General features: G+C 35.4%; 1 protein-coding gene across 2 annotated transcripts; it reads right to left on the reverse strand.

Moving 5' to 3' along the window:
- Nucleotides 1-280: 280 nt before the first annotated feature.
- Rrp6 (exosome component Rrp6) lies at nt 281-23,655 on the reverse strand. 2 transcript variants are annotated; one of them, XM_089707647.1, is made up of 14 exons: nt 23,481-23,655; nt 22,533-22,714; nt 19,635-19,800; nt 19,288-19,460; nt 18,970-19,187; nt 8,589-8,707; nt 6,467-6,630; nt 5,650-5,833; nt 5,173-5,321; nt 3,762-3,900; nt 2,759-2,886; nt 2,183-2,297; nt 982-1,059; nt 281-795 (listed from the first exon to the last, which is right to left on the reverse strand). In XM_089707647.1, exons 1-14 carry the CDS (start codon nt 23,541-23,543, stop codon nt 343-345), a joined length of 2,331 nt encoding a protein of 776 aa, XP_089563773.1. In that variant the 5' UTR covers nt 23,544-23,655; the 3' UTR covers nt 281-342. The 2 variants fall into 2 exon arrangements, with proteins under 2 accessions (XP_089563773.1, XP_089563715.1); XM_089707589.1 differs by having other exon boundaries at nt 23,475-23,655.
- Nucleotides 23,656-25,295: the final 1,640 nt, after the last annotated feature.

Consider the following 25,295-nt stretch of genomic DNA (forward strand, 5'->3'; position numbering starts at 1 on the left):
CCGCGGTGCGCCCGATGCGCGCCGCGCCGCTTGTATATGTCCCGCGCCTAAGTGAGCATTACGTTATCAGATAAAATTGTTTAGTAATTTAATTTCAATTAAAACCTACTTTTTATGAATCTGTCGTTGGAATTTTATCATTTCGTCGTTGACGTCGTCTATTTAGCAAAAAAAAAATTGAATAAAGATAAGTTCTCGAATCATATTGAATGTATTAAAAGATCTGATAGGAAATACTTACTCTGATTGTATCCACATTGTTCACCAATAAAGGAAAATAAAACACCGTAATGCAAATTGAAAAAAAAATATTATTAGAGCTTACACGAGTAAATCTTAAACCTATTTGCGTTTTTTCGTAAACTTAATCTTTTGTTGCTTGTGCGCTTTGTGGCTTTCGTTGTGGAACTTTTTATAATTGGCGTTCTTGTATGGGAACGGTTTGACGAAGTTTTTCGAGTCGTCATCTTTGCTCGTATCTTTGGCTTTGTTGCCATCGGTTGTTTTAGTTTCTGCGGTCGCTTGCTGTTTGATCTTTTCGGTGGACATTTTGCGTTTCCTTTGCACCGTTTTTTGTTCGTCTTTAGGTTCGACCCCAGAGGTGCTGGGTTCATCGTTGACTTCAGAAGCACTCGGCTGTTCGTCCGATGTTCCCGCGAGCTCGTCAAGTTCCTTTTCTTTCTTCGCCTCAACTTCTTGCAACTTTTCAAGCACTTCGGATTTAATCAATTCGTTGCCTTCTCCCAAGGCAGCTATTTTAGCCTCTTGTTCTTTGAATTTTTTAATCTCGTCCACCTGTGGAAAGATAAATTGAAGTTGAAAAAAAAAATACGTAACATAAAAAGGAAAGATTGTTACAAATAAGGTAAAGAGTCACAGTAAGGATCATTGTAAAAATGTTTGATTTAAGAATACGAATTTATTTTCTAAAAACTCGATAAAATAAAAATAAAACAATATAAGTAATTCAGAAGCACGTACCCTTGCAATAGTTCGGTACGCTCTGTACCGATCATACGGAGGTATGAATAGCTCGGCGTTCACGTTCAAATCAGAAATCTGTAAACAATTATACATAAACTTAAAAATTATAAAATAAAGTAGAATTTTATCAAAGGCCATTATGGGCCAACATAGAAATTTATTATACACAGTAACAATGATAAAAATCTGCTAATTGAAAATTTTTTTCGTGATCTCATATTTTTTCCCATGGAGACGAAGAAAAAAAAATATCTTGGTCTGACAGGACACAGAAGGTGATCACCTACGTGTCCCTAAAGTAAATTGATCAGGGAAACAGATGTATGCATAATGCACCTGCCTCTTGCCCCACTAGGGGATACGTGACTTCACTAAGGACCTATTCGAATAATTAGCGTTTCGGTTAATCGGCGTTCGGACATTCGTCGTTTTATCATACTTTTTTATGTTATTGGAACAAAGTTCCTTATCGCGCGGGGCTAGGTGAGTGTAGCGAAAAATCCTCACAACATATTGCACATTTTGCTATAGTGCATTTAGCAATAGCATTAGCATTCCTTCATTTATTTAATACTAGGTTTCCGCCCGCGGCTTCGCCCGCGCAGTCAAAGAAAAACCCGCATAGTTCCCGTTCCCGTGGGATTTCCGGGATTGCGTCATTTTCCCGGGATAAAAAGTAGCCTATGTCCTTTCTCGGGTATCAAAATATCTCCATACCAAATTTCATGAAAATTGTTTCGGTAGTTTAGGCGTGATTGAGTAACAGACAGACAGACAGAGTTACTTTCGCATTTATAATATTAATAGTATGGGTATCAATTTAACTCCTAAATATTGTGAATTTATTTAATTATACCTGAACAATACTTATTTCTAAACCAAAGGAACTTCGTTCCGATCGGGTGTTCCAAATGACACCTCAGAATTTTTTGTTGTGTGTTTGTTTCTTACTATATTATGTATTACTAGCTTACCGCCCGCGGCTTCGCCCGCTTTGTCTAAAACCTAATAAATTATATACTAAAACCTTCCTCTTGAATCACTCTATCTATTAAAAAAAACCGCATCAAAATCCGTTGCGTAGTTTTAAAGATTTAAGCATACAAAGGGACAGAGAAAGCGACTTTGTTTTATACTATGTAGTGATAATATAATACATAATATAGTAAGAAACGAATGTATGATATTATGCACTTACAACATTCGTATATAAGTCGGTGTCGCATGTGTTCTGGAAGGCGGGTATATCGGGCTGCACGTCGAACTGTTGCTCGAGCACTTGCTCGGCGGCGTCCAGGTTCACGTCTTCGTCTCTATAATACATTTAAAGGGAACATTTTAATGTATATCGACATTTTTCAATTTCTATTTATATGGTCTAAGATCCGAACCTAAGTCCAGAATTTTTGCAGCAAACCCATTTTTAATAGACTAAATTTATTATAAAATTGGTCTCATTCAAATACGTCATGGCAATACCGTTACGTCATGGAATAAGGCGAAAATTTTTGTATCTTTGAATCTCCCCAAAGTAGTTTCACCTCTGACACGCACACACGCTGTTTACTTGTAAAACAAAACAATCTATACTAATATTATAAAGCTGAAGAGTTTGTTTGTTTGAACGCGCTAATCTCAGGAACTACTGGTCCGATTTGAAAAATTCTTTCGGTGTTGGATAGCCCATAGGCTATATATCATCACGCTAAGACCAACAGGAGAGGAGCCACGGGGGTGAAACCGCGCGGAGCAGCTAGTTTAATATATAACTCACCTGAAAGCGGGCATGTGCGACAGGTCGAGCACGTTGTGCGCGTGCCGGAGATGCTGCGAGGCGTTCATCAGCGAGCTGATGGTGGACGGCATCTGGTATAGCGTCGGCTCTAGCGGGAGCTCGCGGCACTACCATACAATTTGAAATAATTATTTAGCAATTAAACACTAACGGATTTAAAAAATTGGTTGTTTGTATAGTAGGTTTACGATCGAAATGTTTACGTGATAACGTCTTATTGGTGGCAGCGCTCGAGATGAGACGGGAGATCGGTCCGTCTCTCTCTCGTTATACCTGCGATCGCGCTCGTGAGGTTTTGGTGTGACACAAGTTTCTGAACATGTCACCCGACTAAAACGATTTTAAAAACGTTATCACGTTAAAATTCATTTCATTATAAGCTAACCTAATACCTAACTTATGTAAATAACCTACTCTAAATCTTTAACTACCGAATGATAATTTTTATTAATTGTACCTATGTTTAAAATTAAGTTACTCATGTAAGTGACTTAATGTCTTAATGGGAATAAATGTCTTTAAACCTTTAAACTTAAGCATGATCTAAGGACGGGCCGTGTCGGCATTCATCTGTAGGATAAGATGGGGAATAGCACTCATATCATTTTAAAATAGTAGAAAAAATCGATCACGAGGCGGGATTCGAACCGGGGCGACGCCTGCGATCACGGCCACCCGTGATCCCCCTTCTTTACAATTTTATATTAATTATAAAGCATTAATTGAATGCTATAAAACTAAATATCAAATAGCATTCACACATAACTGAATAGCTGAATAATATTACAAAATTATAGCAGCAGTTTGCACGCACTCAGTTGAGTTTCATCTGTGCAGCATCAGTTTTAAGCAATTTGTAGCTAAATTTAGCGGTATTACTTTATATATTTTTATCCATTTGTTCTTCCAAGGTATATGATAGACATAGACATAGACAAACATGATATACGACGACATTTGTAAAGAATATCTAGATACGTACAGACAAAAGCATCCGATGTATGGTGATGAGGTTCTGCTTAACGAACGGCGGCATCGGGTTGCAGCACGCGTTCACACCTTGCACTTCGCGCGGAAGTGCCTCAGCGAGCGCCAGCAACATGTGATTGGGGAGCAGGTAGCTGGAAATTTTGTACATTTTTATTTTTTGACGTGACAACGTCTTATAATTCGATAGAGCCGGCTGCACGCACGAAAAAACATGACTCATGCGGCGTTACCTCGCTCTGAGGCGTTCCATGTAAGGCTTGAAGTGCGAGCAGGAGCGCGGAACGAGCGACAAAGAAGCACAATCGGCCTTAACGTTGTAACGTTCAACTATCGTCAGTAAACCGATTTTACAGACAACCAAATTTTTTTTATCTATAATTATACTATTATAGTGCAATGGGGGAATTTCGGATGAGGGGTAATTTCAGAAAATTGTGAATAAGTACCACTTTAGAGCATCGCTTAATCGTAAGTATCGTGAAGGAAGGGCATGAAGATATTATACATACAGGTTTGATATTATCAGCATACATATTTGCTTAATCTATCACTAGTTACGTATTAATTAAAATTATACGTATTTACCCCGTGGCCGTAATTACCCCAATACACCTTACTAGCTACACCAATTCAATTTATTTTCACAATTAATTAACATACTAATACAACGTATAACAAGGGATTTTATAAAGAACAAGCAAACCGGGCGAACTCCGTTTCGCCACCAGAGACACCTTTTTTTTTATGAGAGAGGAGGCAACAGAGCAGACGCGACGCCTGATGGTAACAACAGAGAGAGTAGGCTCGCGAGGTATATTCTGCATATTCGCTCTTTGTCGCACTCAAAGACGTCTCATTCTTTAGCCGCGTTTCGTGCCTCGCTTAGGAGGCATAATTTCTGGCACTGAGAGACCGGTTAGACCGCTACGGTGCTAGACGCAAACACAGCCGTAATAAAGTTGAATATCGCGTGCGCTCTTTGATCGCATTCGAGCTCGAAACTAAATGTCGTAAGTCTCAATTCTTATTTCGTTTATAACTAAAGTAATAATTATTGATCTAGAGAAAAAATATCTTGGGATTGGATAGTAAACTATATTATCTTACTGTTAACATTTATTTTAGACATAAAGGTCCAAGTAAATCTTAAAAAAAATGTAATAATCCTTAAAAAAGGCATAATTTTTGAATAAAAAATGAATCGAGCGAAAATGTTACAATTACGTTACTGTCTTGTACATGGAAAGAAAAAGACCCAATAAATCATATACTAAAGTTCCATTTTGATTGTATGTGTGACTGTTTCAGAATATTAATGCAAATTCTCATAAAATTTAGGGAGCCTCCTCTTAATCTGGCACCACAACTCTACATGAGCGCACTGTACACGCACAGATACATACGATGTGCTCTCGTCCAACTCCCGCGCCTGCGAGTCGCGCCACTTGTAGAGCAGCCGCAGCGCCGCCATCTGCCGCGAGTCGAACGACTTCTTGGAGCGCACGTACAGCGGTACGTGGCTCTCGTCCGTTATCACCGTCTTCTGGTATGTCTGTAACAATATTTACAAATCATTAAAAAGCTAAAAAATGGTCATCAGAACGGAGCCAAACCACGTTGTGATTCTAATGTTAAGTCAATCAAAATTTATCCATATCTGTATTTAAATATGGTTCAAAAAAATTCAAAGTTCAAGAAATCTTTATTTGGAACAAAATGTAAGTTGCACGGGAGAAATAAAACTAGTCACACCACTGCGTAGTGACAAGATGCACCGTGTGCACTTTTCGAGCGCATTTGTGTTGCTCGTTTTGTAATCATTAAATGCTTAAGTACGCCAAGTGTGACGTCACAAACTGCATAGACAAAAATCAACTCACCGTGCCACAGATCTGTCTGCTTTGCTCGAACACCGACAGTAGTAGGTTAGGTTTGCCCTGTGCCTTTTCCAAGAGCTCGGCTTTCATTCGCCGCCATATATACAGCAAGTAGTGTGTGTCCATACGCGCGTATTCGATCAGCTCTTCGGGTAACGGTCTTATACGCCAGTCGGCTAGCTGATAGCTGCAAACATTTAATAATTTAGTATTGCTGCACTTATATGGACTAGTTTTAGGCTCTAAGTAAGTGAAGTCCCATGTCCCCGTAAGGGGCAGATGCATTATACATCTGTTTCACTGATCGATTTTCTTTATGGACAAGTAGGTGATCAGACCTCTGTGTCCTGCCAGACCGAGACATTTTTTTTTCTTCGTCTCCAGCGAGAATCGAACCCAGGACCCCTCGTTGTTACGCTCACGCGTCAACCAAAGTACCAAGGAGGCGGTCAAGTTTTAGGCCCTAGCATGTGGATAATATTGACTTGATACGCTGGAATGTTCCCCAAAACTTGAGTATGTAACATTTCTAAATTTTTTTTTTTCAAGTAAATTCAGTATTTCGTAAAATGATAAAAAATAGACAAACAGCCTTTTCAATTTCATTTAAGGTAGGATTAAAGTTACCGTTGAATTACGATTTGTTCTAGCCTAGTTTAGGTCCCTATATCCTCTAAAATATAAAAAAAAAATTACTTTTTATCCACCCACACTCAACCCAGGTGTGCAAAACTTCACTACACTATACGCATCACATTATCCTACCAATGCCTAACTTGTTTTTTTACCCACTGTACCCCTCCCTTATTACCAAACTCACCGTTTATCCGTATCTACCGCGCAGTACTTCATCAGCAGATACTTGAGCGACAATGTAGCTAATTGCAGAGCTCGCGCCGCGCGGTGTGTGTCAAACATGCCCACAATGTACACGCCGAAGTCGCGCTGCAGCCATAGCACGTCCATCTCGGCACCGTGGAAGACCTGCGAGATATTTGTATGAACATCTCTAGGTATAAAAACGAATCCCTTGGTCAAGGCATGACTCGTGAACAGTTGGACTGATTGTGATCAGGAGGACATCTTTTGAAAGAAAAAGCTACTAAATTTGTGCCAAAATAAAGAAAACTTAACGGCTATTTAAAATTCACGCGAAGACAGAACAACGGCTAATGGGTCAGCTAGTCTTATATATACCTATATATACAATTATCGTATTGCGGTGTTTGAAGTTAAACACCTCGTTGAGACAATATTTGTCGCAAGATTATCGCCTATCATCAAAACAATTTCATATTCACTGGTCAGTGGCCATAAACGACGCAAAAGTATCGAGCTTTACGCAACGCCCAAAACGTCACGTCACTTTGAACGGCGCTTAGTACGTAATTAATTCGGACATCGTTTATTTGATGTCCGACCTGCCTATCCTCGCATTGCTAAGCAATCTTAGCAATGCGAGCAATCCAATGATAGTGATTGGCTGTATTTACAGGACATTTAGGCGTAAACTTTTTTATTGTTAACTTTTTTATAAACGTAAACTTTTTTATATTAAATATTAAAAATATGTAATGACGTTTCAAAAATGTTTCTAGAAGAAGTCTAATTGAATAAATAAATGTTTGAGTTTGAGTTTGAGTTTTGTTTTTTTCATTATATAATTGGTTATCCAACATTTATTTTCAATCAAGAATCTCGATTTTTCCCAGTGTAAAGTATTAGTGAATGCAAACGAAATGAAAGTTTCAATTTATCTATCCACACATACAATTGTTATGGGAAAATATTTTTATGAAACCGGCGCGACCTAGAACCGAAGTGTGACGACATGTGACGTCAGCCGACGTGGTCTTGGCCAGTACAGTGGATTATGACTTAAGGAATAAAATTAAGGCAAATGTGATATTTTAACTTAAGGTCAATAGAGATATAACATTCGTGCGCCGTAGGTAAGATAAGGAATCAAAATAAAGAAAATGAGCATTATTATTGTTTCGTTTAGCAAAAGTCATAAAGAGGTTAAATAGGATTATCTATACTAATATTATAAAGCTGAAGAGTTTGTTTGTTTGTTTGTTTGAACGCGCTAATCTCGGGAACTACTGGTCCGATTTGAAAAATTCTTTCGGTGTTAGATAGCTCATTTATCGAGGAAGGCTATAGGCTATATACCATCACGCTACGACCAACAGGAGAGGAGCCACGGGGGTGAAACCGCGCGGAGCGGCTAGTGTCTAATATTATATTACAGGCAAATATGGTATTATTTCTGATAGGACATTTTATGCATTTTATAGCATTTTGATATAAATAACAATAAACAAAAATAACAAATAATGTTCACAGTTCACATTTCAAACAAAACGTAACCGATTTTCGGAAATGTAACAACAAAAACGTATTTAATTTTAATTGAAATTAATGAAAGTCACAATACGTTATTTTCAGTTGTGTCAACTAATTTCGTAAGGTAAATTGTCATTTCAACACATTCGCAAAGTGGGCCAAGGTTACGTGCGTTGATAGGGAAAAAAGGTTAAGGTCAACTCTCCGAAAATGAATGCCGTTTACTCAAAACTCCAAATTATAGTGAACAATTACGATTACTAAAATACGCATTAGGAAATAAAATGGCATGTTTTGAATTAGAAAAAGTACGTGCCGAGCACACGTGTCAGAAGTGAAACTTCTTTGGCAAGATTCAAAGATACCAAAATCATCGCCTTACTTCATGACATGACAGTATTGCCATGACGCGACCTTGAAATTTTACTCTCAACGCGCCCAAAGAAATTACACTTCAAAAATAGTTATAATTCCTTGTTACCACTATTATAGTCAAATAATTGAATGATTGCTTTAGGTTTAATAGTAAGATTAGTAGTGTAATTTTGGATGATAACAAAATGTAAGTAAGATTATTATATAAATGAACTTACTTTCAATTTTTTTGGATCTGTGAACGACAGATTCAGTTTATGTATATGTTCTCGGACCGCCAATGCGTCAATTATGAAGTCGCCTTCATCAGTAGATATTTGAATCAAACAGGTAATTCCTGTAAATAAGAAAATTTACATTAAATTATCTATCGTTCTAGATACAGACGCTCGTCCCGGTTTGACCCGGGAATAAAAACATCATAAAATATAGCCTATGTCCATGAGATAATGTAGGACTATGTACTGGTAAAAGAGTTTTTTTTTAATCGTTCCAGTAGTTCGGGAGCCTATAAAACAAGCAAACAAACAAATCTTTCCTCTTTATAATATTAGTGTAGATTATTTTGTGAATTATAATATCCATTCACTCAAGGCATGTATTTATTGCATATTGAAGAGAAAGCGTCAAGTACGTATTGATAAGATGTTGCGTCCATACACTGTTAGATATTGGTATCCGCGAAGGTCAACGAAAGGCGCATTGTGTGTCACGCATTTGTCACACAAAATAATCAAAGGCCACATAAGGATCCTTCGCGATATCGAATGCGCGGCAGCTAACAGGAATACTCAGTCATTGGCCTTGCTCGGTTCCGTGTGGACGAAACACGACAAATGCGAATAAAATATTTCTTAACAAACTGTATTGTTTACTGTTATTATAGAGCATTACTCAAAATCCTTTCCTCATAACAATTCTGAATCTCCCTACTTTTGAGTTTTTGCGATAAAATTCTTTAAAATAAGAAATTAATTAATATAACTTTCTCCAAAAACTATTTAAAGGTTTCATCGATATTATACTAGCAATAACACTGATTATAATACCATTCAAAATATGTATAACGTAAAACATCACATTACATAAAATGAGTCTCATTATAAACGAAACTATTCATAAAAACATACCAGCTATCAATCAGCCTGCGGTTTCGCCTGCATTGTCTAAAACTCATTGTCTTAATCTATAGAAAATCCGCACCAAAATTCTAAATCCATATTTTTAAATATGTACCAAGCCTACCCAAATAGGACAGAGCGAGAAGCAATTTTGATTAATATGTAGTGCAAAGTACATAGTCGTATTCATAACATATCTAATATACCTAGGTATTAGATAGCTTTTCTTCTTAGGCCAAATATTAAAGTAAAGTAAGGATTTCAAATGCGGTGAGAAAAATTTTACTAAGCTTAGCTGATACAACAAAATGTCGATAGGTTCACAAAGAAAGTAAATTGTTTTCCATAACCGTTTCAATTAAAATTACACTTCGTCAAACTATAAGTAAAATAACGACTACTTGAAATTTTATCTTAGTCTCGGTAGTTCAAAAAAATCGAAATCCCAGCAGAGTACTTTTAAAGTTACATATATGTAATTACATCGTCTAAAATCGTCATAAAGAATACTAGTGTCAGTGTTTGTAAACAAATTCCTCCAAAGCAGCGAAACCGATGATATTGTTTGTTTAGGTATATTCGGAAAGTCTGAGAATTGATCGTAGACTGATTATTATATTTCATTGATAAAGGTGTCCTGGCAGAATAGACCGGGAGATACTGACACAAAATTTCGAGTCATTTGTAACAGGATGGCGGTTCTACAGGGGTCTTAGTACGCAATGATAAAAAGAAAAATGATGGTGTGATCGCTGGTATCGGTGGTTTAGTCGCGTGGGCGTTAGCCGAACTCGTCGGAAAAATAGCGAAAGTCAAACGATTTGTAACACAAAAATTTTAGTAGTTACCGATAGCCCATAAAAAAGAAGTAGGCGGTAGTGTCATGCCATACTTTTCCGGTGTGACTTACAGCCCGCCATACCGACGCGAATATGTTGATTTAAATAAAACAATTATTCAACCATTTGTACCAGGCTAACTTTTGCACAGGTAACCATCGTCGTGCAGCCATTTACGAAAATCGCCATGCCATACTTTTCGGACGATTCCAAATGGTCGCCATACCGCCGAAAATTTGCAAAAAAAAATTATTTCGCCAAACTTTTTGTACCAGTATTGCATTTGGATTTTTGGAGAGTATTTGATAAAATGTGACCATTATTATATTTGCCATACTTCTAGTAGGGGGAAAAAGTGCTGTCATACTTGAAAAATTAATTTAGTATGAATTTATATAAGTGAAGATTTCCAACACCTAGATCTTTGAAATTTTGTATTTATATTCTTTGATCCTCAAACTTCCAGGAAAAATAAGTGCCATACTGTTACAAATCGTTTGACTTTCGCTATTTTCCGACGAGTTCGACTAACGCCCACGCGACTAAGCCGCCGGTACCAGCGTTCACACCATCATTTTTCTTTTTGTCATTGCGTACTAAGAACCCTGTAGAACCGCCATCCTGTTACAAATGACTCGAAATTTTGTGTCAGTATCTCCCGGTCTAGAACGTCTACCGCGTCAGCTAGTTAACATAATATAATTACACTTGACATTGAAAAGTCACAGCGTCTATTAGATCAAGTGGATTGTATAGTTATATAGTATATATTACAATGTTAGATTGGTTGTAACGATGCTTAATTCAATCAAGAGATTCCTCGCAACGATCGGTAGTTGCATCTGAGTAGACCACACAATGTATGCAAGTGTCCACTGACAATTGACAATATCGTGATTGGTGCGCGAGCAATCACGTGTCCTTCCTTATACGTAATATATGTATTCCAATTCTGCTAGTTTATTTCAATAAACGCCAGTTTGCTGTGATCGATGCGAATGTATTGCGAATCTTTCTACTAACTAACTCACTTCTACAACAATTACGATACAATTTTAAGCGACGATTCCTCTTCATGTATTTTTCATGATTCGTTCTTTCTTAACACAACTTATTACTTGACGTAAATAAGAATTTTAACGTACAACACACAACACATAAACAGTTAGTTCAATAAATAGTTCTATTTGTAAATACAGACACAAAAATTAATAATAAACCTTTAACCTAGTATGATTTCAAATCATCGATAAGATAACCTAGTATGAATTAGAATTTAGAATATTGTTCACAATCCGCCGATAAGTACAGAAGAAATAGTGATACAAAATGTTTTATTTATAGGTTAGAGCCCAGACCTATAAAAAATAAATTATTCCTTCAGCTAACAAAATCGAATGCATATTTTTGTGTACATTTTAGATATTGTCAGTATTTCAGGCTTAGAAAAATAGAATGCAACTTGCTGTCCCGGCAAACGTTTTTCTGGCTGACCCTTATCACTAAATAAAAATAATTATCGACGAGAAGAAAGGTGAAAACATTGTATTAGATGCGACTGTATTAAACCCGACGCGACTGCAAAGGGTGACGAAATTATAAACGGCGTGTCAAGGGCGTCTGTTGGAAACTCAGCAACAAAACCGCATTGTAAGGAGTTTATGTTATGATACTGTGCGAACGAAACAAAACTCCTACAAATACTCCGTAATATTTGCGTAATAGCCATCATTATACAACTATCAAAAACTATTGAAAAAAATCAACTATTACGGAAAGTTGCATTTCACATTAATAGGAGCCATCCATAAAATACGTCACACAAATAACAGTACTTTTATACCCCTCCCCCCGTCATTGTCACATTTTTAAGAACCCTTCCCCACCCTTTTGTGACGTCACACATTTTTCAAAATAACGTATGTATTATGAAAAACATTTGTAGTTTTTCTAAATACATAATTTATGGATGCAGGTCCTTTTGAAGAAAAAAAAAACATCGTCAAAATATAAAATACTCCAAGTAAACTTCAATTAACTAAAATGTAAGTACAGTAGCACCTCGTTAAGTCGAACCTCGATAAGTCAAAAACCTCCAAATCTCGAAAAAATGTCTTGTTCCCTTCCCTTCAAACCCGAAAACCTCCGTTACTTGAAATCTTGACCCTCTGTTAGTCGAAATTATCACCGAGTCCCTCCAAGCCATTTTGGTACATATTTTCACTCTATAACTCGAAAAATTAAATTTGACCTCTGTATCTCGAACATAGCAACGTTTTATTTTACAACCTTTATAACTCGATCATTTGGAATTTATTACCTCTATTTTCGAACAAAAATAAGTTACCGACTTTAACAACTTGCCGACAGTGCAAGTACCTACACTATTGTTTCTTAGAAAACATTTTAGCAGTATACGATAATAAATTTATGACTCATGTAAACACGTGTTTGCATTACGTATCTAATGACGAAATTATCGATTCAGTAGCTCAGAAAACCGATACTAATGATTAACATGACATAGAAGACGTGAATAGTACCTACATGCGCTCCATAGGTTTCCATCAAAGAGGCAAGAACCGCATTGAATACCTTACGAAATTTTATAGAGCAAACCAGTATCTCTGAAGAAGAAGAATTTTCTGCTCTTTATAGATTAGACAATGCTAGAGAACAACCAAATTATCTAAAGCAAAAAAAATACTGAAATAGCAACCAAATTATCTAAAGCAAATAATATAATAAATACTTTTTTAATGCCATATTTTTATTTTAAAATGATTTGAAATAATGTTGATTTGTCATAAATAAAAACATGTTTGTCACCTCTGCAAGTTGAATTTTAATTTATTTTACCTCCCTAATTCAAAATTTATAAGAATAAACCTCAAACTCTTTATGTCGAATCAAAATCCGCCTAAGTCGAAATCCTCCATAAGTTGAAAACTCTATAACTCGAATTTTTTGGCGTCTCCCTTGATATTCGACTTATAGAGGTGCTACTGTATTACAATGACACGGCCTTAGCAACTTGTACGGCTTGCGGCGCTCTCGTATAAAACAATATAAATAAAACATGACGACGCGTGTCGCGAGATAAAACTGTACGTCGGATGCATACGGATCCGGAAATTCGATTATTTTTTCCGTATTACCTCTAGCTATACAACAAAGAAAAAATTAAAAAAAAAACAACATAAAAACCTGCGTATTTTGTTTAATTTATAACACGTTAGTTTATTCAACGATGAAATAATTATAATTTTGATGCAGTTTAACCGTGTACTCAATAAATTAGCAATGTCTTCGATGATATGGATTACTTCCGACTGTTTGACGTAACTCCCCACTCTCCCAATCACCATTTGACCCATATTCATTAAATACTTATAAATAGATATAAAATAGAATGCATAATTCAATACTACGGGAAATGTTACATATGTTTAATATTACAATAAAACAATGCATAGATCTAATCTCATTTTAGTGTTAAAAGATTCCAGTAGGTTTTTTATAGAAGGTACAGAATACCAATCTGTAAATCAAATATTAGATATAAATTTAACTGCAAAATTTAATTATCTTATGAATCTGAAGGAACGCGCTTTGCTTCAAACACAACTGAACTAATCAACATTGAAAAATACATTACATAAGTAATTCAGTTAAATTATTTACACATATTCATATAAGTGGGAATATTTGATAAATATTAATGTAATATTAACATGTTTCAATTGTAGTTATTGTTTGAATTAATAAGGCAATAAACGTGAACCATGTCTGCAGTCTGCCGCTACTGAATTAATTTCTATATGTATGTAGATCTATTTAGCGTGACTCAACAACATGCGTATGCAATCTATAAGTACTTAATAATAAAATCATAGGAAAGCGAAAACTGTATATTAGACCGGACTCTCAGTGGAGTTTCGTTTGCAAAAATCGCGGACCTAAATCTGACTTCTGATATATATTGTATAGATCCCAGACATCCTATAGACAGATGTTGCCAACCAGTTTTGTGGTCCCCCTGCCCGCACCCCGGTAATTAAATATGGCATACAAAGAAAAAAATAAAAATTTCCAAAACATGCCGTGTGGGGTATCAAATGAAAGAGCTTATTGAGTAGATCACGAATATATAGCATACTATATACAGGGTGTCCAGTGGCAGATTTCAATGTTTGAGGGCTTGTAAAAAAAGAAGTATTATTTCTAAACAAAATATTTTTATTAAAGTCAAAAGAAGACGAGTGCGGATTTTATCTCCTGAAAATTACATTTTCCAAATGCCGCCCTTCTACTCTCACACACTCCTCAATCTATTCCGCATGTTGAGAAAAACTTGTTTGCAAAGGGAACTGGGAATTCTGTTTATTTCAGCCCGGATATTTTCCTTCAGTTGTCTTATGGTTGTTGGATTTGATTGGTAAACCACAGTTTTTAGATAGCCCTACAAGAAAAAGTCACATGGACTTAGGTCTGGTGACCTGGGTGGCCACGGGATGGTGCCGTTTCGGGATATGTGCTTTTCAGGAAATAACTGCCGCACTGAATTCATTGACACATTAGCAGTATGAGCCGTAGCAAATCTTGAATAATCTGAATTTAGTATGGATGGAGCTTAACCTTTTTTCACATAATGACCTGAAAAACGATTTAGGAATTCCCAATATCGACGAACGTGTGCGAAGTGATAAACGAGGATTTTCAATTACAGAATTCATAACAAGTTTAATGTTTTCTATCGTGGATACTGATGGTGCTGGTCCCGGCCTAGGGTTATTAATGACTGAACCTGTAGCCCTAAACCTTGCTAGCCACGACTGTATCAAATTTATCGAAGGTCCATCTCTTAAACGATGAATTTGATAATGGTTATTAAACCGACGGCGTGTTTTTGCCAGTGAAATCACCCGAAAAGTATGCCTCAATAGCATAAGCGCGATGCTCTCCGCTCCACTGCTCCATGGCGACTAAAAAATCCGCAGAACTCACGCGCTGAATGACACCCCCCGCGTCCCCCTCGCACGTCGCGTTTTAAAACTAGAAGCATTCAAACATTGAAATCTGCTGCTGGACACCCTGTACATTTCTTACACTTTCTCTAAGATTTTTTAGAAAATTTACGAAAATGGTCCATTTTTGAGTTAACTTTAAACCACTATAGATTGAAAACTCATGAATATATTTTTTAAATTATTATTTTAAATAATTAACAATAGTCCATTGTTTACGATTCAATATTTCGTACAGTGAAATAGTTGCATGGGGGAGTGGGGGGAGCATTCAAAGATGGCGAGTATATTTTCAAGTTCATATAGTATATAGTTATTTTCATCAAATCCACCACATAGCTCACTTATATTATATTACAAACTATTGAATCATAAACAATGGACTGTTGTTAATTATTTAAAATAATAATTTAAAAAATATATTCATGAGTTTTCAATCTATAGTGGTTTAAAGTTAACTCAAAAATGGACCATTTTCGTAAATTTTCTAAAAAATCTTAGAGAAAGTGTAAGAAATGTATATAGTATGCTATATATTCGTGATCTACTCAATAAGCTCTTTCATTTGATACCACACACGGCATGTTTTGGAAATTTTTATTTTTTTCTTTGTATGCCATATTTAATTACCGGGGTGCGGGCAGGGGGACCACAAAACTGGTTGGCAACATCTGTCTATAGGATGTCTGGGATCTATACAATATATATCAGAAGTCAGATTTAGGTCCGCGATTTTTGCAAACGAACATCTCCTTGGAGCCTGCTCTAATATTGAATATTTCTTAAAAGAATACTTGGGTGATCTACAATCGATATTGAAGCCAAAAATATACTTTTATAATTTTTGTCTGTTTGTCTGTATGTAGCTATGTCCGGGCTAAACTCAAAAAGGACTGCATGGATTTACTTTAAATTTGGTATAGATATAGCTTGAGACTTGAGAAAGGACAAAGGATACGTTTTATCCCGGAAATCCCACGGGAACTACGCGGATTTTTCTTTGACTACGCGGGTGAAGCCGCTGCCGGAAAGCTAGTTGTAAATAACGTATTCCAAAGGCATAAGTTTACAAATATATGTTGTTATAGGGATTTGATTAATTACTTGTTATAAATTATAATATATTGTATTACTGGAGCGAGTCACGTTACAGTGGAGTCAATCGGGCGATAGTGTGAATAAGGAGATAAGGCACGGTCGAATTGTTTCTCCATGTTACATGGCTTTACAATTATTTGTGTGTTATACTAGCGACTACATCCGGATTTGCACGTATGCGATGAAAGAAAATTAGTTTGAAACTCGTTGCCGCACTAAATATATTTTATACATCATAATAAAGAAACTTCCGGTAAATAAAAGCACCTAATAGTCACATCTGATTTAATCCGTTGAGTGGTTTGAGTCGATAAGCAGACAGGATCTTCCTTTAAATATATCTTCATTTTTATTTAATTTTATTTATAGATAATAATTCCTCTGATATTTAAACATTATTAACTTTGTAGCTATCAAAATACAAATATTATTTTAACTAAACAACTTTTGATTAAAAAAAGGAAAATAAAAATTATCATCATTATATTTAATTAAATCAGTTAAAATATTGAACCTGTGTATTTGTTTTAAATAATTAATTTAAAAAAGTTAGTGTATAATAATAATTATTCAAAATAAAAGTTACAAGCACGTGGACATAGAGACAAACTGTAGACAACTCTGTTCTACAGTTTGAGTTATTGGATACGCGGTAATGGTAAATACATCCCACCAATTTTCTTGGTAACCTTTTTATATAAGTTATACATATGTTCATCTCAAATCCTACACGAGGCAGATACGAACGTCGTATTGTATAACGATCTGTTATTTGACCAATCAACGGGACGATTGCTTAGTTATATATTCAGAGAGCGCATCCTCAATCAAACTTGATTACCTTTTGAAGGGGAACAATTTTCTATAAGTAAACACTGCGACGCAGTACAGTGCAATATGCGGTTACAATTGAATAAAATCGTCGCCATATCCTTAGCGTATCATGTAACTCGGTGCGCGATATACAGCATTGAAATGATATTATAACATTTTTGAGAAGCATTCATATAGTAAAAACTAAAAATTATATAATACGGTATTTATATAGGTAATTCAAATACGTCCAATAGAAACATCCTCCTTCTTAATTAACGTACGTTTAAAAGTACATTGAAGATAATGTAAAGCAAAACGTATTTCAATTTATGCGATTTTTAATAAGTAGTTTACTCCATAAGCGCATGCCTTCCAAACTATTAATAACAAATAATAAAGCATTGAAATTAAACACTTGTTATTGCTTCAGATATATTCGTTAAGTAACATAAAATATGCGCACGATTACAGATTTTTTTTGATGCGTTTACGCCGTAACAGAATCCAGTTTTGAAAAATAAGAATAAATTCAATTCAACCATTAATTAAACGCTGGAAGCAAGTATAACGCAATATCGTTACCTTACTAATAAAACCAGGGCCTGTAGACAAAGTAACAATTACAAAACGATAACGAAGTTAGAAATCGCAAAAATGTATGGGATTGACATACGCCGCGTTAGATCACGTGGTCTATCTAATGTCAATCCCATACATTTTTGCGATTTCTAACTTCGTTATCGTTTTGTAATTGTTACTTTGTCTAAGGCCCCTGTACATTTTCAAACCAAAGAATAGATGATTAGACATAAACCTAACAATTCGTAGGTAGACGTTGCATTGAATATTCGAAAGAGGGAACACGTTGTATAATTTTGGGCGAACACAAAACGCGGATTGGCAACGTCGCGTTGCATGCACATGCTGAATGTTGCTGGGCGAGATATTCACATACATAATATATTACAAAGCAATCGAACAATATACGACTCGTTTAAACACACGCTTCATCGTTTAATGAGGGTTTAAAGCCATACTTTCAAGTGCGACTTGATTTTTCCCTAACGCGACCTAGCTTCTTGTCAACGTCGCACGTCGTTGATACGACGAATTAATATATGCACAAAAGATGTTGATATTTATTCGCATTTCCATGAATATTGGTTAGTATCAAATTAAATAGTTTAATCATCATTTGAAGTCACATTAGTGGCTCAAATTTAAGTGATTGGTGAAGCCCTAATAATGTACTCATTCGACACATCTCAATTCAATTTCTTGGCAATTGCATTTCAAAGTCAAAGGTAAACGCATCACAGTCACAACAGAAATCAATTATTTCTTATCTATTAAAACAAAGCGCCCACACAATACGCCAGATTGAAAGTAATTACAGTAATACAATATTTTTTTTTGTACTTTTTAAAAATGAATTTATAACTAATTTTATTCCAAAAAATATATTTTGAGTTACACAATACACCAGAAAACAAATAATAGAAACCATTTCTATATTTTATTTTCTTTATACAAAAAGATTTATGGAATCCTCAACCTTAATAGAAAAACCATCCAACAAATCAAATCAAAACAACAACACATTGAAAACATAGTAATAATTATGTATACTACCAAACCCCTCCCACCAAGACCCCCCCCTACTCCGATCAAACAAATCAAACTCAAAACACAACTGACCTTGGTACGTCCTATACGAGTGGTGCTCTACGTCCACCGCGATCTCGTCCACTTGTCTGAGGTGTTCAACCAACGCGTCAACCTGAGACTCCGTGTCAATGTACGTCAACTTCGTGTTCTCCAACGAAGGACTCAACTTCGGCTCCTCTTCATCTGGATCTATGAACTTAAACGGCGGCACGTATAAATCCAACTCCATCCTGTATGGATGTTCAATTCTGTGGAGAAATTTATTAAAATGAAATATAAGAAACACTGCGCATTCTTGTCCTTAGCAAAACAAGATTATATGCAACCTTATATAAAAATTTAACTTACCCCACAGCTTCACCTTCATCGTTGTATATTATGTTTAACGTCAACGGTTTGATGTTATTTGGCTTATCGGAAATTTTTGGTACCCACAAGTTTTCAGAATTATCAACTGGGTCCTTAAAAAACAACTGTGGTCTTGGAATGTTTTTCGCTCCAATAAACATTGTTGACCCCACCTACAAAAACAAGGAATCCATATTAGCATATACAAAGGCAGGTTAATTCGAAAGAAATGTATAGATATGTCCAACTTTTATTAACTTCAATATTCATTATTTAAATATCCAATTTAAGTTACTAAATGTCTTGCCTACTCAACATTAAATCAAATCAATACAATGTACAATTACCTGTATTTTCGTGATGACAGGTGCATTGTTCCACTTGGCGCTAGGATTAGCGACAAAGTTGGAACCTGTGTTGACTCCACAAACCCCATCTATGTTTATGTGTATACGATCCAGCATATAATCGTTGGCGTCGATTACTTTTTCCGTGTTGTTGTCATTGTCTTTGCTGTTGTGCAGTGAAAATGCTTTGTAAGTACACATTTGTGATATTCAGCATATAATATATTATCACAGTACAATGTTTACATATTTTTTCATTCATAAATTGCTCATTTTGTATTAAGTACACAAGATACAAAAATATGAGTGTTGACTTTTAAATCATTGATTCTGCTCATATTAGTAGTGTAGATGGATGTTAGTTACTCTTTTAGGTTAATAACAAAGTACAGATTTTGATGAAACTTGTTCTTTTTACTTATATTACTGGAATAATTTAAACATTTTTTTTTAATTTTTCTAACAAAACTTTTCAGAAAAATACAATTTTCTGATTACAAGGTGACTTGATGTAAAATCTAATATATAAGTGTTTATAGACAGACAATATTTACAACATGTACCTAATCAAGAAGGGAAATAAAAGATTTCGCATTCAGCAATATAATGACATTCTTAGCAAGTTTATATTGTAATAAGAGAAACACATATTATATCAAGTAACTACAGGCATAAACAAACATAGATAGAAAATTGCATGTTACTGTAAATAAATCGGTGCAACTTAATAATTTTATCAAGCTGTTCTGCATGTAATAAATACAAAACTATTAATTGCTAGCTTTCCGACCGCGGCTTCCCCGCCGTAGTTAAAGAAAGACCGCCAAAGTTCCTACGTATAATCCATGTCCTTTCTCAGGTCTTAAGCTATCTCTAGACTCTATTTCTTCTAAACCGGTTCAGAAGTTTTCATCCAAATAAGTTCAGTAGTTTTAGGCGTGAGTAAGAGTGAGACAGATAGACAGACGGATACACTTTCATATTTATAATATTAAGTAGGGGTTATTAAGTTGTTGTGGAAAAATAAATTAAAATGGACCAATTTTGATGATCTGATCTCAAATTTTTGTTTCCTTCAAATCAATTTGACAAAACAGATGTTTTATAAAATACTAGGTTTCCGCCCGCCGCTTCGCCCACGCAGTCAAAGAACAACCCGCATAGTTCCCGTTCCCGTGGGATTTCCAGGATTGCGTCATTTTCCCGGGATAAAAAGTAGCCTATGTCCTTTCTCGGGTATCGAAATATTATCTCCATGCCAAATTTCATGAAAATTGGACCCGTAGTTTAGGCGTGCTTGAGTAACAGACAGACAGACAGAGTTACTTTCGCATTTATAATATTAGTATGGATGGGTAATATTTTGCCTACTTGTTATGCTGATATTTTGAAGTTAGGAAAACATTGTTCACTGCTGTGCTTGTTACTTAACTAGATAAAAATTCGCAGTTTTATATGCCATTATGAATGAATAAAAATGTATATGTATTTTTCTACTAGCGGTCCGCCCCGGCTTCGCCCGTGGTACATATTTACGTTTTCTCTACATAAGAACCATCCTCGTACTTCAAGGAATATAATAGAAAAGAATTATCGAAATCGGTTCAGCCGTTCAAACGTGATGCCGTGACAACGCGAAACGGGTGCGGACCCGCCGCCTTTTTATAGCTCCCGGCGCGAAGCGCGTCGAACGCGGCAACTGATACACAAAAATAATCCTTATGGCATGTAATTCACGCGCGATGACTTATAGCGTATTTCATGTATAACTTTGGTGTTTCTACACCGATTTACATGATTCTTTTACTATAACCTGCCCAGGAGTATGAAGAATAATTGTGCCAAATTTCGTTAAAATCCGTCGTGTAGTTTTTGTTTCTATAACGAATATACAGACAGACAGACAGACAGACAGACAGACAGACAGACAAAAATTTTACTGATTGCATTTTTGGCATCAGTAGCGATCCCTTATCACCCCTTCATAGTTTTTTTTTTAATATATTTCATGTACAGAATTGGCCTCTCTACAGATTTATTATAAGTATAGATTATCAAATCTGAGTATTGTTTCTATAATAGCCATTTATGTGGTATTATTGCTTCTAAAAATCATATTATAAGCCAAGATATACTCTAGGGTAGCTTTTAATTATGATAAAAGCAATAAAATGAATAATATGAAATATCGCAGAGCGAAATGACATTGCAAATGCATTAAAGATATTGAATAAATGTTTACAACCAAGCCCTTATAAATATAATATAATAATAATAAATATAGCAATATTATTGTCTATAATGGTAAACATTTATTTAATTATGAAGATTCTTTATAGTTACAAAGCAGTAACGTAAGAATGATGGAAAATTTAGATATTGTTTGTATAAACATGGAATATTTTTCAGAATCCTTGAATTTTGACGAAATTTGTAATTCATGAATGGGTATGATCATAACAATATACTGAACAAAGGCTGTTTTGTTCCATATCAGGTCCAAATTTATTTACACCTTTCAATTCATTTTCCAACCGCTTTTATTTATCATATCAACTGACAGCATGGTGTTTATGCCGTCTAACAATATATTCAAAATGCTCTACTCTGCTCAAATATTTTGAACATAGATATATTGCAAAATGATTATACAGATATCTTGAACTCACAATATACACAAAATTATATAAAAAAGAATTAAAACGTGACATATTTAACAATCACTTAAGTTAAATAGATATTCAACAATATATGTATTGAAGGCATTGAAGTTTTGAGGTCAAATGTGGCATAAATTCATTCATAAGTACCAACCCATGCTAAACCTTCACACACATAGTATGATAAGCATTGTTTTGGTTTTCAAATATGCTTTAAACAAAATATAAATACACTTACGTCTTAAACTTCACTGATGGAAGATCGTTGACCACTATATTGTTTGATTGTACAATAACATTTTCGCTTATTTGGTACGTTACAACATTGAAATCATTGAAGGTTTTGAACACTCTGTATGATGTTTTTATTGGCATTGTGTTTACTGATTTGATTGACTTTGTAACTGACATGTATCCATCCTGAAATATAAATTGTATGTGATAATGCTATCAATTGTAAATAACAACAATGTTGTTCAAAATAAAAAGGTCTTAGATTGAAATATAAATAGTGATTGTAGAGCACAAAATATAGTCTTACATTTTAACTTTATGGTATGTGAAGAATTTGGATGAAACAAGCCTAATGATTTAGACCAATTTTGATGGAATTTATTGAATAATGAAAAAGTAGTTTTATAAAAACACAAGTTTTACTATTTTAAACATAGAGCATGAGTGGAACTTATATTCTATATCAAAATCATGTTTACATGCAGATTCTTGATAACATTACTCTGAACTTAAAAAGACAAAATATATTTTTGAATGTTCATTACACTTCCAAGGACCCAACTTTACAATATAGAGCTAAGTATTCTAACCAACTAGTTTTTATTACTTCATTTATGGCTAATATCGTTAATTCACAAATATAATATTTTTGAATCGTAAAGCTACTTGATCTTCGAAGATTCAAGGTATTCCATCAAGTGAGCCCTATTATTTCAAGTCGAGCAATATCAACTTTTTTTTTTTAATAAATGGGATTGGGCGAAGCGAGAAGCATACATTCCAACAAATTCTGATCTGAGCGAAGAAAATAGAAAGTATTTTAAGTGGCCCTTGTATCCCCTAAAGTTCTTCAAACTATTGCGACTATTTGATAAAGTAGGTAGACTGAAGTTACTAATTCAGATTTTCGTTAAAAACACATGCTTAATGTATTAACAAACAGTACCTGTACCTGAGTTACAGATTTCAAATGTGGATAGAACTCAGGGGCTTCTGGATTTAAAACAGAATTCATATTGTAACACAAACGAAACAAAAAGATGGAAAAAAAAACTAAACTATTTCTTTTGTAACACGCGTGAGATGAGCTGTGATTTGTGAAGAATGAACAAAACAAATTCGATGTTACTGAACGACTTGCACAGATTAAAAATTTAACTCTCCATAGACTTTCCTCAGATTACAGACTATACAGATTTGTCTATGAAAATAACACTAATGTGAATGTGAGTACAGATCGCGCGGCGAGAGTTTGGCTTTGACCGTTATTGCGTAGAAATCAGAAATTGGGTATCAACGGGCAATTAGCGGGGCGGGGAAAAGTATTGTGTGCGTTGCGCAGTAATCCCCTCCACCCGAAGGTCAAAGCCAAACACTCGCCGCACGATCTGTAAAGCTTGGTCTGGTGTTCATGACGCACAACGCTGAGGTATGCGGTTTGCGATGCCGGACACTCAATCATATGAAAAACGTCGACAATGTTCTCTTGTTCCGTCGCAGTATGCGTCAGCGGCGAAGGGCAAGCGCGGTGAGTGGGGAGGTGTACTCCCGCACAGCGCGGCGTCATTCTCGATTGAACGCTGCGGTGTGCGGGTATGCCTCACGGCAATATGAATTTTTTCGAAGGCAATTTAATAGAATTAGTTCGCAGCTATCCTTCTTTATATAAAAATAAGGACAAAAAACATAAAAGTTTGATAATTAAAGAAAATTGCTGGAGGGAGATAGCTGAGAAGCACAAATTACAGCAAAATTGTTCAATTTCACGTCTACCTTGGTAGCTGCGGCAAAATCAACTGACCACCTCTCCGCAGGGACGGTAAATGCTGCGTCGTGACGCTGCGTTGGGGCGCATACCTCAGCATTGTGCGTCATGATCACCAGACCAAAGCTTAATATGGTTTTTCACCTTTGAGCACAGCCTTAAAGCATAAGCATTAAACCAATAAGCTTTCCACATAATATGTTTGAGAACGTACCACAGGAATATACAGTTAAAAATAAGATTGAGGATCAAGGTCACATTGAACGTCATATTTGAGGTGCGTTGGGAACACTGTGGTTGGGAATAAGAGGCACCATGGAAGTTTGTTACAAACAAATATTTGTAAATAGTTAAATGAATATTATAGCTAAAGTATGTAATAAAGTTATTAATTATTTTTTACGGGGACTCATGTTGATTGAATTTCACTTAATATCTTGATGACTTTTTAATTATTTTGAGAGCTATAAGCGTCTGTTACCTAAGCAATATGACCCACGGGAAGTGTCTGGGAGTACTGATATCTTATTTTTAACTGTATATTTTAAAACGTAAAATACCTTGAACCTTGATCACCTGATATTTGGCCCATTTACCAAGCTAGCGGGTTGGCGTACGATGGTAGCACATACACTACCCAATCGTCCACATTTCATCCGTCAGAAAATAGGTGAGGTCTGGCGCTATGATATATAAAAAAGCTAGATACGTTACCCGCTCTCTATTTTGGCAAGAAAAAACTCAGCTAAGTGCCCGAGTTTCACTTAGTCACGCACCATTCAGCGTCTTGGCTGGACGTTCTTTTTATATTTTAATCGGCAGTTGTTATTACGAAGTACATGAGTGAGACATGTATTATGTCTCGTGCGTGAGAGTGAAAGAGAGAACAACTGTATTGGTAAGAATGCGTTAGTAAGTAGGTATGTATTAATTACGTTGTTTTTTAGTGCAATGATGTTGGCGTATGCCGCGTCTACTAGTATAAAAGAGTCATTGGTCTGG

This window comes from Colias philodice, chromosome 1 (assembly GCF_061535455.1).
Source record: "Colias philodice isolate Cphi_HAF_F1 chromosome 1, ilColPhil1 Martin Lab GWU primary, whole genome shotgun sequence".
Taxonomy (NCBI): Eukaryota; Metazoa; Arthropoda; class Insecta; order Lepidoptera; family Pieridae; genus Colias; species Colias philodice.

Excerpts from the sequence above, each read along its gene's own strand:
- Rrp6 (XM_089707589.1), bottom strand. The coding sequence starts at position 23,543 with ATGAATTCTGTTTTAAATCCAGAAGCCCCTGAGTTCTATCCACATTTG. Across the intron at positions 5,834-6,466 it reads GCGGTAGATACGGATAAACG|CTATCAGCTAGCCGACTGGC; the intron begins GTGAGTTTGGTA and ends AAATGTTTGCAG. Across the intron at positions 1,060-2,182 it reads CCGACTTATATACGAATGTT|ATTTCTGATTTGAACGTGAA; the intron begins GTAAGTGCATAA and ends AATTGTTTACAG.